This window comes from Setaria viridis, chromosome 6 (genome assembly GCF_005286985.2).
Source record: "Setaria viridis chromosome 6, Setaria_viridis_v4.0, whole genome shotgun sequence".
In the NCBI taxonomy this organism is placed as follows: Eukaryota; Viridiplantae; Streptophyta; class Magnoliopsida; order Poales; family Poaceae; genus Setaria; species Setaria viridis.
This window is the reverse complement of record NC_048268.2, coordinates 6,749,867-6,760,779: the sequence shown is the minus strand read 5'-3', so window position 1 is coordinate 6,760,779 and position 10,913 is coordinate 6,749,867. Positions and strand designations below refer to the sequence as shown.

General features: G+C 45.1%; 1 protein-coding gene and 1 pseudogene across 1 annotated transcript; one reads left to right on the top strand and one right to left on the bottom strand.

Moving 5' to 3' along the window:
* Positions 1 to 615: 615 nt before the first annotated feature.
* LOC117860385 (uncharacterized) lies at positions 616 to 2,669 on the top strand (annotated as a pseudogene).
* A 3,726-nt stretch (positions 2,670 to 6,395) lies between these two features.
* LOC117859726 (uncharacterized) lies at positions 6,396 to 10,369 on the bottom strand. Its single transcript, XM_034742906.2, has 6 exons — positions 10,248 to 10,369; positions 9,790 to 10,148; positions 8,742 to 8,954; positions 8,366 to 8,514; positions 8,227 to 8,295; positions 6,396 to 8,022 (listed from the first exon to the last, which is right to left on the bottom strand). The coding sequence occupies exons 2-6, from the start codon at positions 10,087 to 10,089 to the stop codon at positions 6,690 to 6,692; spliced, it is 2,064 nt and encodes a 687-aa protein (XP_034598797.1). The 5' UTR covers positions 10,090 to 10,148; positions 10,248 to 10,369; the 3' UTR covers positions 6,396 to 6,689.
* Positions 10,370 to 10,913: the final 544 nt, after the last annotated feature.

The following is a 10,913-nucleotide window of genomic DNA, read 5'->3' as shown; positions in this document are numbered from 1 at the left end:
CCAGCCCCAGGCGCCTGCTGCCTTCTTCCTTCGGGCCTAAAGGGCTCGAGAAGCTGCTCAATCAGCACGCCCTCTGGGCCGAACCATGCTTGCATTGCTCCTCACCCTGGCGGCGGCGGCAGTAGGTTGGTCCGGCGGTGGCAGCAGGACGTAGGCGACGTCGGCTGGGTGGCGGGGGGCCGGGGGCGAGGCAGCCGGAGCAGAGCGGTCAGGGGAGGGCAGAGGAGAAGACAGTGGTGGCGGAGGACGGCGCTGCGCGGCACGGCACGACGGCGAGGTCAGCTTGAGCGGTTTAGTTTCCATGGGAACATTCAGAGTTCATGTTCGAATTTAACAAGGATTTTCTAGAACGAAGCACAGTCCGCGCTAGGGTTGGGAAGCTCTTCTCCGATTACTTGCCGATCCGGGATTGCCCCCCGTTCCCTAATACGTCTCTCTGTTTCTTTTTGTGTGTGTACTATTTACAGAATAAATGAATTATTGAATCACAGTTGATATATGATTTGTTGCTGTCAGTGGCAGGATTTGTTGAGAAACTTGGCCTGGTGGAACACGAGGAGAGGCTAGCCTTGATGAAAGCTTCTTTTGGCATCCCATCTGGACCTCCACGCGACCATGGCTTTGATTACCTTCCTGAATGCAGTAGAGACCAGAGGCATGTTGGGGATCGAGTTTGGCATAGGTACTACCACATGAGTAGACTTTCAGAAAGTAAGTTATGTCTACTTCCCAATCTTATACACATTCCAATCTTTACTCTCTTTTTTTTTAAAAAAAAAGATTCAAGTCGGTGGTTGTTTCAATTGCACTGCTTCTCTTAGACTATTTGTCTACATTGGTACATATGAGATTATTAGGCTTTAAAATTTTATTACTATTTTAATGTCATTTACAAATGGTAAGGTATTAGTGCAGATGAATTCTTGATGTATTATTAAGAATTAGAAACTGAGCAGTTAATGGGGAGTGTGGGTGTACACCCCCACAAAAGAAAGTCTTTTTTAGCTACTGACACATAAAAAATTCAGGGTATAATTGAGCATCTTGGTTTACATGATAATCTAATTTGCAATCATATAATAGTATAATTTATTTAAAGTCCATCATAATGCATGGTCACTTTGCTAGCTGGTACTGATCTCTTCATGTGTCCTTTTATGACTTGCCGGCAATGCGCTACACCCAATGCAATGATCCATGGGTGTAACGGTGTTTTTATCGTCCGACCCCTATTCTACAGATTTTCAATGTGAAAGTGCAAACATGTCTAGCGGATGTGGCTGGTCTGGTCGAGGTTTACGGGATTCTTGCTGTCCGTGATGACGAGGATTACTGTCGTGATTATTTTTTCAACCGATCTCGAGAAAATACACTTGATATCAGTCTTGTAAGTAATATATTCCTTTGTTTTGATGTTATGTTTTCAAAGTAAGGGTCTTTAGGTATGCGAGAATTTTTTAATATATCATTGTAGAATCTACTAGTTGCTACATTGATGTTGGGTTTTGGGTTCATAAGTCATCTCAAAACACTAGGTTATAAATAAATACACTTACAGAACATCAGGGATATTGTGCTAGTTATCACAAAACACAAAACTAAGTATTTTCCACTTAATTCTTAAAACTACAAAAAGTTGTATAAAAAATCAAGCCATCTTTGGTATCGAGAGTATATTTATGATCTATGGTCTTGTAATATTAAGCACGATTTTTGGTGATTTTGTTTGTGTAATAAACAACCCTGCTGTATACAGATGATCTCTCTCTCTCTCTCTCTCAGTTTTTTAAAAAAGTTAACTCGGCTCAGCTTGGCTCATTCTTTTTTTAAAAGCTTAACTCAGCTCGGCTATATGACTAGTTCAAAGGTGACAACTGGACCCACACAGTATACAACTTAGGCCGTACAGTCTGGTCATAATGCATAGTTATTTCCACGTGCAAAGCTGTGAAGATGAAATAATGTTTCATTATTCATATATTCTTGTTTCTTACAAACTTTCAGACTGGTGGCTATCTCCGCCTGTTGAGCCCTAGAAGAGGCATGTCCATGAAAATTAATTGCCTGATTGAAGTTGATATCAGAGTGAAAGCAATAGGGGATGACGATACAAAGGACAAGAAGGACAAGACCCTGGCTGATGGATGCATGCAGTTCATGGAGGATAAAGTTTATTTCGATGCACTCTCCACATCCACTATAAGCGGTCGATAAGGTTCCGTGGCTTTTGATTATATTATATTTCGGTATGGTTTTGAGGCAACCATAGAGCTGGACTTCCTGCAAGTACCGGAAGGCGGTTTCAGCATGCAAATGTGTGGGTACACTACTGCTCAGAAGAACTACTATGATTTCATTGGCAAAAATTGTGAGTGCGATAGCTTCGTCCGCTCGACCAGGAGATTTCCACAGTCCACAGTATTATGTGGCAGCTGTGGAAATGAATGACTACTTTCTCGTGGACATTGCGGGAGGAAAATCACCTCTTATTTTTAAACCAACTATCCATGGAAGTGAAGAAAAAGAGTACTCTTTCGACAATGGTGCTCTGGTGTCCGTCAAAGTGTCATGGTCCACGGCCTACTACTGACAATGTCCACAGCCTACTACTGACAATGTAACGTTGACGTTTTAGATCGGCTGTCATCTTTAATAACGCTGCTCCTTAATTTTTCTGTTGTTGTCTATGGATCATTTTTGGACACATATACAGATAGAGGGGCCTCCAGCGCGTTATGTTAAGGTATAGCCTTGTGGGATTATATCATCTCACTTTAACTGAAAGCTGAGATTGATTTTGGGCGAGACCTATGAGCTGTATAGAAACATATATAACTTTGCAATGTTGTTTGTAGCCATGAATCAGCTGCGCAAAGAATTTAGCCTAGCTCGGTTGTCGGTGTGAATATACGCTCAGACTACTAATACCCAAGTTCTAAGTATTTGTCAAGACCGATTTAGATTATATTTTCTTCTTAATATAAAAGCCACCTAGTTCCTCCTTAGTGAGTCTAGGCCTTTTATGAATTGGCTGCACTACGCAATCTCCACATGTTTCTACTCTCATTGACGGCATGGATGCATCCATTTTCAAATCTCATCATTCGCGGTAAGGTGAAGCAACCAACTCTAAGGCCAGTTCGGCTGGGCATTTACAGCGGCTTTTGGTAATGCCCTGTTAAACGGGCACAAATAGAAAATGGCTTTTGAAAGCAAGCTTTTGGTAAAATGGTTTTGAAAATAGGTAAAAGAACAAAAGGCAGCTTCAATAGCTTCTTCTCCCTCCCCAAGCATTAAGTACCCCTAAAATCACCCACATTGCCACTAAAAAGCCATTTTACCAAACATTTTTCCAAGAGTTTCAGCTCCATAAAAAAAAGCTACTTCACCATTGAAAGTAAAGGCAGAGCCATCTTAGAAGGAATCAGAGCACTGTCAAACAGACCCTTAACAATCTTGCACCATGGATCAAAGGAAATGGTCAAATTTTGCGTTTCTTTAATAAAAAAAACAATGGAAAAAAAAAAGAGCCAGTTCTTTTTACAGGGAAAGGCTAAGTTTTAGGCCTTACGTTGTAGGCCGCTTAATTCGTGCAAAGCTAGCTTTTTCTTTTTTTTTTGAGAGAGAGAGAGAGGCAAAGCTAAGCTTCTGGTAGAATAACAGTGTGTCCTTGTTTTTATTACCACAGGTAAAATTAGCTGCAGCGCAGATTTGAGAAATGCCATGAACTAACTTCCTATCGCTTCTCTACTGTTTTTTTTGTATGTATATTTCTTGTATGTCGGGGATCTTCCTTCCAACCTATCACACGGCCTATATAAAGGCTGGGCACCTCTACCTCCTTCCTTCACCACAACAAGCATTCTCATCCTTAGAACAAGAGCTTTGATTCACTAGACCACGCTTGCATTGCATTGGCAATGGCAATGCCATGGTTTGAAGCTGCAAGGGAACTACAGAGATCTTCTTTCTACAGGCAGAGTAAGCATAGGTGGCGATGGTTTGAGATGTGCCTGGCTCCCTGTATGCCACTCATCTAGAGCAACAACACCAATCCTAATGTTGCCTACGATGGATGGCGTGCACGAAGCCAAGCATCTCTCTATTTCCGAGCTCCTTCTCGATCCCTTCTCTCATATCGCCTCTTTTCGGATTTAGTTTTTGTTGCATTTATTGTGGTTTATCTAATTGTATACCACTATTCTTTCTATGGCTTGGTGAGGCACAATGGTTGTTTTTCATGGTATTTAAAAAAGACAGTTTTTCCGACATTCAAATCAATTCTACTTAATTTCCATTCTCCATAGATGTTTTTTCTGATGTTCATGTATTAAGCCGAAATTTCAATGGAATATTTGCATAACTTCAATCAAATATCAATGCAGATTATTTTCCGTGGCTAATTACCCCCACACAAAACGGGGTTATTCCTGATTGTTTGTTGCGCACTGAAATATTGTGCTTTGTACTGAGCGTGGCATTGTGAGCAGAAGGTAACAGGTATTGAAATGGATAAGGGTCAACTACATGGACTGAAATTTATACCATTTTATTTCAAAATCTTGCAATGTCATGATCTCCTTATTAGCCAAGCACATGTTGCAAATTGGTCATAACAAACGGAAGCATTTCCGAAGAGGGGGAGGAGGGGAAGCAATGGAAGCATGGCTCAGATAACCAACACTGACCAGCAAGTATGCCACAAGTGTCCTGATGAAATAAAGGGTGGGACATCATCAGATCAAGACCACCTTGATTCAGAGTTTGTGCCAAGTTATGGAGAATGAATTCAAATGATTTTATCACTGTTACGCCTTGTATTTTGTATTTGAGTGTTTCACTACTCTGCAGGATACCAAGAAGCAGTTGGCAGCTTTGGAGAAGTTGATTCCCTATTTGAAGAGCTACATGGCTTGCGGTTCTGAATCTTCACTGTGTGGTTCAAATGTAACTAATTCATTTTGTCAGCAAAAAGAGCGTGTATAAGTGAGTTTACATCCACATCTGTATATTCAGCCAGTCATAAATGTACAGTGTAAACCGTGTACGAAAGAATTCAGTCCAAATTTTTTGCAATCTGCCAATACTCTTGAGTGCCATCAAATATCTCTCTCGACATTAGGTTCAGGCTTAAGGACTGTAAACTGCAACTTGCCAATTACCACTCGATCGCAGAATCGGCACGTGAAAACTGTGCGTTCCTTGTCTTCTCTCTTCTATATCTCCCCCCTGTCAAAGAAATTAACTGAAGAAGATGGCTGCACGACATGATTGAGCCCGGCTGAACAGTTGCCCATATAGTAGTCGCCCTGGAAAAGCCATCCGCATGCAGATGATTCAGGTAATGGTCGGCGTACCATCACCCAGGGAAGGCCCGCCGGCTGCCACTCTGACGGCCGCACAGTTTATATAGCAGTAATTGTGTGTACCTCAGATGTGTGCCATGGCCTCACGTGCCCTGTGCAACCCTACCTCCAAACGCATGCATCCATTGGTGCAGTGCTTACTGCTCATACTGACCAGGCAATGCACACCGCGGATCACTATGTCATCAATCATCACAAAGAGAAGTGCAGAAGCAATGGCACTCCATTTCGCATTCGCAAATCCGGGATCGAGTTAATCGAATCACATTCATCCGTTAACGGATGAAAAGTTCAGGTCGGTGTCGCGCCTGCCATGGCGTCCCTTGAAGAACAGTATCTCAAAAAGGCACCAACCATGGACAACCTTCCATGCATAAGGGATGTAAGAACAGATATAGATACATGTGCATATAAACGAGGACCAGGATGAGGATTCAGCATGCACCAGGCAGACAGCTAGCTTCTCCATGTGTGAAGCCAACAATCATGAACCCAAATTATTGGAGGCCAAAGCCCTGGCGCCGGCGAGGCTCGCCGGCAGTCTTGTCGCCCACGTCGAAATGCCGACACAGCGCTACACGTCATGACCGCTGAGCTGGTGGCATCGTCGAGGCCTCAGCGGGCCCAGCTTGCTGGTCAGGCTGCAGATGAAGCTCAAGGCTGCCGGCCGGCCAGCCAGCCAGCCATTGCTGCCCCTGAGGAAGGACAGCCACCATGTTAGGACACCCAGAGCAGCTGCAGTGATGGAATCCGCCAGGCTCCAGTGTGTAGACAAGCTAGAAAATGCCACAGGGGGTGAGCACTATGCAGATGCAGGAGGCTGCGTCCATTTGCAAACTGCAGGCCTCGCCATTGCTTGTTCCTGCAGTGGACAGAGGAGGGAGCACACTCAGATCTTGCAGCAGCCCATTATGCAGGAGATGTCCAGCCACAGATGGAACCACGTACTAACATCTAAACAGTAGTGACAAGGCTCCAAGAAATTTTCATGGCAAGCCACCTTGTGCAGACAATGTGAGACCAGTGGAGGAAAGATTCTCCCCAGTCACAAAACAGTGACTGCTGTGAGAAATTGGTAACCAGGCAGCAGTTTTTACAGATACTTTGGCACAATAGTGACAAGGAAAATATATACAGCTATGATGATCGGTATGATTCGTCAACTTGCTAGAACTACGAATGATTGGTTATGATGGTATTTGGAGAGTATTCTCTAGATCTGAGTCTCAAAAACAGAACCGAACCATTTGACCAATCTCTCTGTAGTTCAAACAACATTCTACTGGAAAGAACTTCCATCAACGGCGAGGAACACGGACATGGTTACACAACATTTTGGTTGATCTCATTTGTGATTTCCTGGAAGACCCGCAGACGGTTCTGTGGCCTCCATGACACTGTACCTGCCGCATTATTATGCCAGCGATGAGTGGCCTCGGTGCGACTAGAACCCTGAGAGTGCTCATTATCACCAAACGGCACATAACCATGGCCATATCCTTCACCCTTTGATTTCCAGTCAGGAAAAAGCGCACGCTGAGATGCGCTGCTTCTCCATGGTGCTTGTTTGCTGCCTGAAGTGTTCTCCTTGAGATGAGCTGCGTTAGGCCTTTGGCAAACTCGACCACTGTGATCCTGTACCTTATGCTTGCTCCATGTTGGAGCAGTCCTGACAAGATCCCAGTTCACTTTGTTATCCATGGAGATTTTGGAATTGCTGCGTCTCCATGAATTCGCTGAAAAACCTTGTTGGTGACCACCTATGACTGGTCTGTGGAGGGTGCTGCTTCCTTGAGAGGGTGGTGGTGTTCTGTACTCCTGCTTACTTGCATGTTTGCTGCTTTCAGTTTGCTCAGTAGTGCCCACACCCACTGTTAACTTGTCATTGCGCAATTGATGTTCACCCTTAGCCACCATGTCAGTCCATGACTTGTCCTCACCCAATTGTTGCTCCTCCTCATCAACCATGTCAGCCCACGTTTTTCTAACACCTTTGGTCAATAGCTTGCCCCCTTGCACAGGATTCTCGCTAGCTTTATGGTTTCCCTCAGAGTTGGGCAAGCATTCAGTTGGAGTATGAGTCTGAATCTGGTCATGAATGCTACTTTTTGGTGCCTCGTTAACTAACCGCTTCCGAAGTTTTTCAAGTATTGAATGAGGTGTAGCAGCATCATTGAAGAGTCGAGAAAGATCTTGGAACTCTGCACAGCCTTCATTCTTTTCTGCATCAACAGTAACCAAAATTCGTGGTTCTTCACGCTTCAACTGACTTATGGGAGATGGAAACCATGAACTGCACTTCTCATGTTGCTCTGCATTTGCTGAAACTGAAATATGTGGTTCTTTATATTTCAGTTGACTCAAAGGAGTTGATAGAGTTTGTGGCTGTGGATCTTCAAGTATCTCCACATCAGTAGCAAGCAAAATCCGCGATTCTTTGGACTTCATCTGAGTTATGGGAGAAGGGAGTGATTGCAACTCAAGGTCCCTAAGCATTTCAGTAGCCCGGGAAAGAGATTTGACATGACTTTCATCATCGCAGTTGTAAGGTATAGCTTGGAGCAGGTATTTAGCTTCAGCCAACTTTCCAGTCTTCATCAAACAGATGGCTAAGTTACACTCTTTGTTGTAGTCAGCTTCTATAGCAAGAGCTTGCCTGTTCCAAGTCAGTAGTATCCAAAATTAGTCTGTTTTTCCTTTTGAGATATAAGGGAGGTGCACGCAGCACACCACACGCACACATGCGAGTATGGCCACGCATGCTCTTAGTATTGTGGAGTGTTTATAGGTCCATTCACGATATGCCATTGAGAAAATTCATGATATCTAAAAAAAGAAGAAGAATGAACCCAGGATGTACCTGTAGAGCATTTCTGCTTCATCGTAATTTTCAGACTGCATATAGGCCCATGCAAGGTTCCCCAATAACCTTTACAAGAAGCAAGGGACTTAGTGTTTACAAGTCAAATTTCAAACGGGAATATAAAGAATTTTAGTACCTTGCTTTTTCATCTCTAAGAGAAAGGTACACTACTCTTCCATGAGATTTAGAGAGTTTTGTTTTCCACCGGCCAGAAGCTAGCTCCTCATCAACAACTCTCAGCTTTATCGTCAACATCTCAATCTGCTCTTCTGTCCTACCACATTTCTGGTTTAACATGAAAATTATTGGTTTCAGAAAATTGTATTGGTGACATCTTCATCAAAAATTCATGTGATAGTTGATTATTTTAAGATGACTCATTCACAATGGACAATGCAATATTCTAAATGTGTTCCATATCTATCGGCATAACCTAACCTCAGGACAGAAGCTACGGGGGAAGATTTAGCTTACAAAACTTAACATTTTTCTTTGAAAAAGGGCAAAGATACCTTGTAAAGGTCAAGAAGAATATTGTCAAGGGAATCCTGAGCTTCATAGGGACAACGATCACGAAAGGATCTTATTGCCTCAATGGCTTCTTCAGCCCTATTTGCTTGTTTCAGTACATTGGCCATATCTTTCAATGCACTCTCAATCCGATCACCGCTGTTTATAGCTGCCCAGAACAATGGAACTGCCTTGTTTGGGTCCTTTTCAATTACCTGGAATGGATAGAAACAACATAAGGAAACAAAAACCTTGCATATTTCAGCTTATGGTAGTTCCTATATTCAGGATGGCAAATGCAATTTCCTTTACAAGAGCTGACGAACATGTAGTACGTTATGTGCAAAATAAGCAAAAGAGCATGGAAATGAGCATCCACAATTGAAAGAAACAGCTGATGCCAGTACACATAAAAATCTTGACTTAATAGTGTCTGTCTAATCTTTTGGTACAACAGGTTTCTCGTAAAATGAAGCATCGTCAGCAGGACCAAAATTTGGTTTTCACTTCCTTGGTTCATGCTAATGCTCATTTAATCTACAATTTTATCTGTGCAGTGCAATTTCCTGGTCTTTTGTTACAGCTACATGGTGTCCTAAAATGATGGGAGTTTTAGCACGTAAAACAGCCAAGGTTTCCTTAAAGGCTACTGCATCCTTATCTCCTGATATGTTACTCTCGAGTTTGCAAACAAAGAGAATGAGCATTGCACACACAGCAAACCAAATGCCATCACAAAGACAGCTTGCAGGGTAATCATGCGTTCACTGACACTGACAAGCTAGAAGGCTTGATAGAATTGAAGTGTTAAGGGACTGCATGTCAAGGTACTGATCACTGCAACCTTGTTGAGGAGAAATGCCTAAACCATTTCGTGGTAGTAGTAGCAGAGGACAGTTCCATACTTCCATGTGTGAGTCCAGATAACGATTTGCACTAATTGCCGACTATGGTAGGCTGGTAGCCATGCATAGCTAGTCGCGGAACGATCCAATTCTGAGCCAAAACATGACCGGAATGGTACCCGAGCCACGGCGATCATGAAATTACCTGCGCCTGCTTGGCCCGCACGTAGGGCGAGTCCAGGGAAGGTGGCGGCCTCGGCGGCCGCGACGAGCACCCCCCGGTCGACGGCGGCGTCACGCGCGCGGCCCCGCCCCCGCCCCCGCTCGTCGGCGGCGTGACGCGCGTGCCGAAGCAGCCTCCCGCGCTGACGGGCGGCGTCCCGTAGCCCGAGCCCGGGCCGCAACCCGCGCCCGCGCCTGGGGTACCAGCAGCAGGGCTCCACCTCGGCGCCCCCGCGCTCCTCGGTGATGTCCACGGCGGCAGCCGCCTTCCGCCGCTCGGCATCGGCCGGTCGCGGGGTGTCCCAACTTCCGTCGAACACCTGGCGAGCGCGCGGTGCGGGCCTGCAGCAACGTCACGATGAAGGCGCCGGAATTAGCTAGCCCCAGTGGTTTGCCCCGCCAGGGTCAGCGCGGCGTCGGGGAGGGGATCGGAGCGCTCACCTCGGTGAAGCGGAGCCGGCCGGGCGCCGCCGCGAAACCCTAGCCGCCCTGCTTGCCTGCGCCGCCGCCGCGGCGAGGTGACCCCGAGACGAAGCGCGCGCGGAGGGAGGGGAGGGGAGGGAAGCAGCGACCCAACGAACGGAAGCAACCGCCGCGTCTTATACGACACGCGTCGCGTGGGGGAGCGTTTTGAATTTCGAACGGGCAGCAGGGGCAGGGGGTGCCGACGTGGATGGGGCAGCGGGGCCCGCCTGCCGACGTGGACGTCGCCGCGTCACGGGAAACCCGCCCCCGCCGGGGAGGGTGGGCGCACGAACGTGGTGACGTGGCGTAGTTAGTGCAGCTCATGCCGTCATGCGTTCTCTGTGAATAGAGATCATCTATGAACATGAACATGGACCAGAACGGTTAATTTTGCTGTACCTCATTTTTACTTTTTCTTTGCTTGCGAGGAACCTCATATTACATTTTAGAATGCGAGAAATGTATCCGGAATTCAAATTGGATTGTTCATATGATATGAGTGTGAATCTTTTCGTCGAATCGCAGTGTTCCGAAAATACACATTACGTGAAAAACTATTTTTATTAAAAAATAAAGTAATTAAATTTATGGTAACCACGTGCACTCCTTTTTTTTTACATGTCACATTTAATTTGTCTTAAA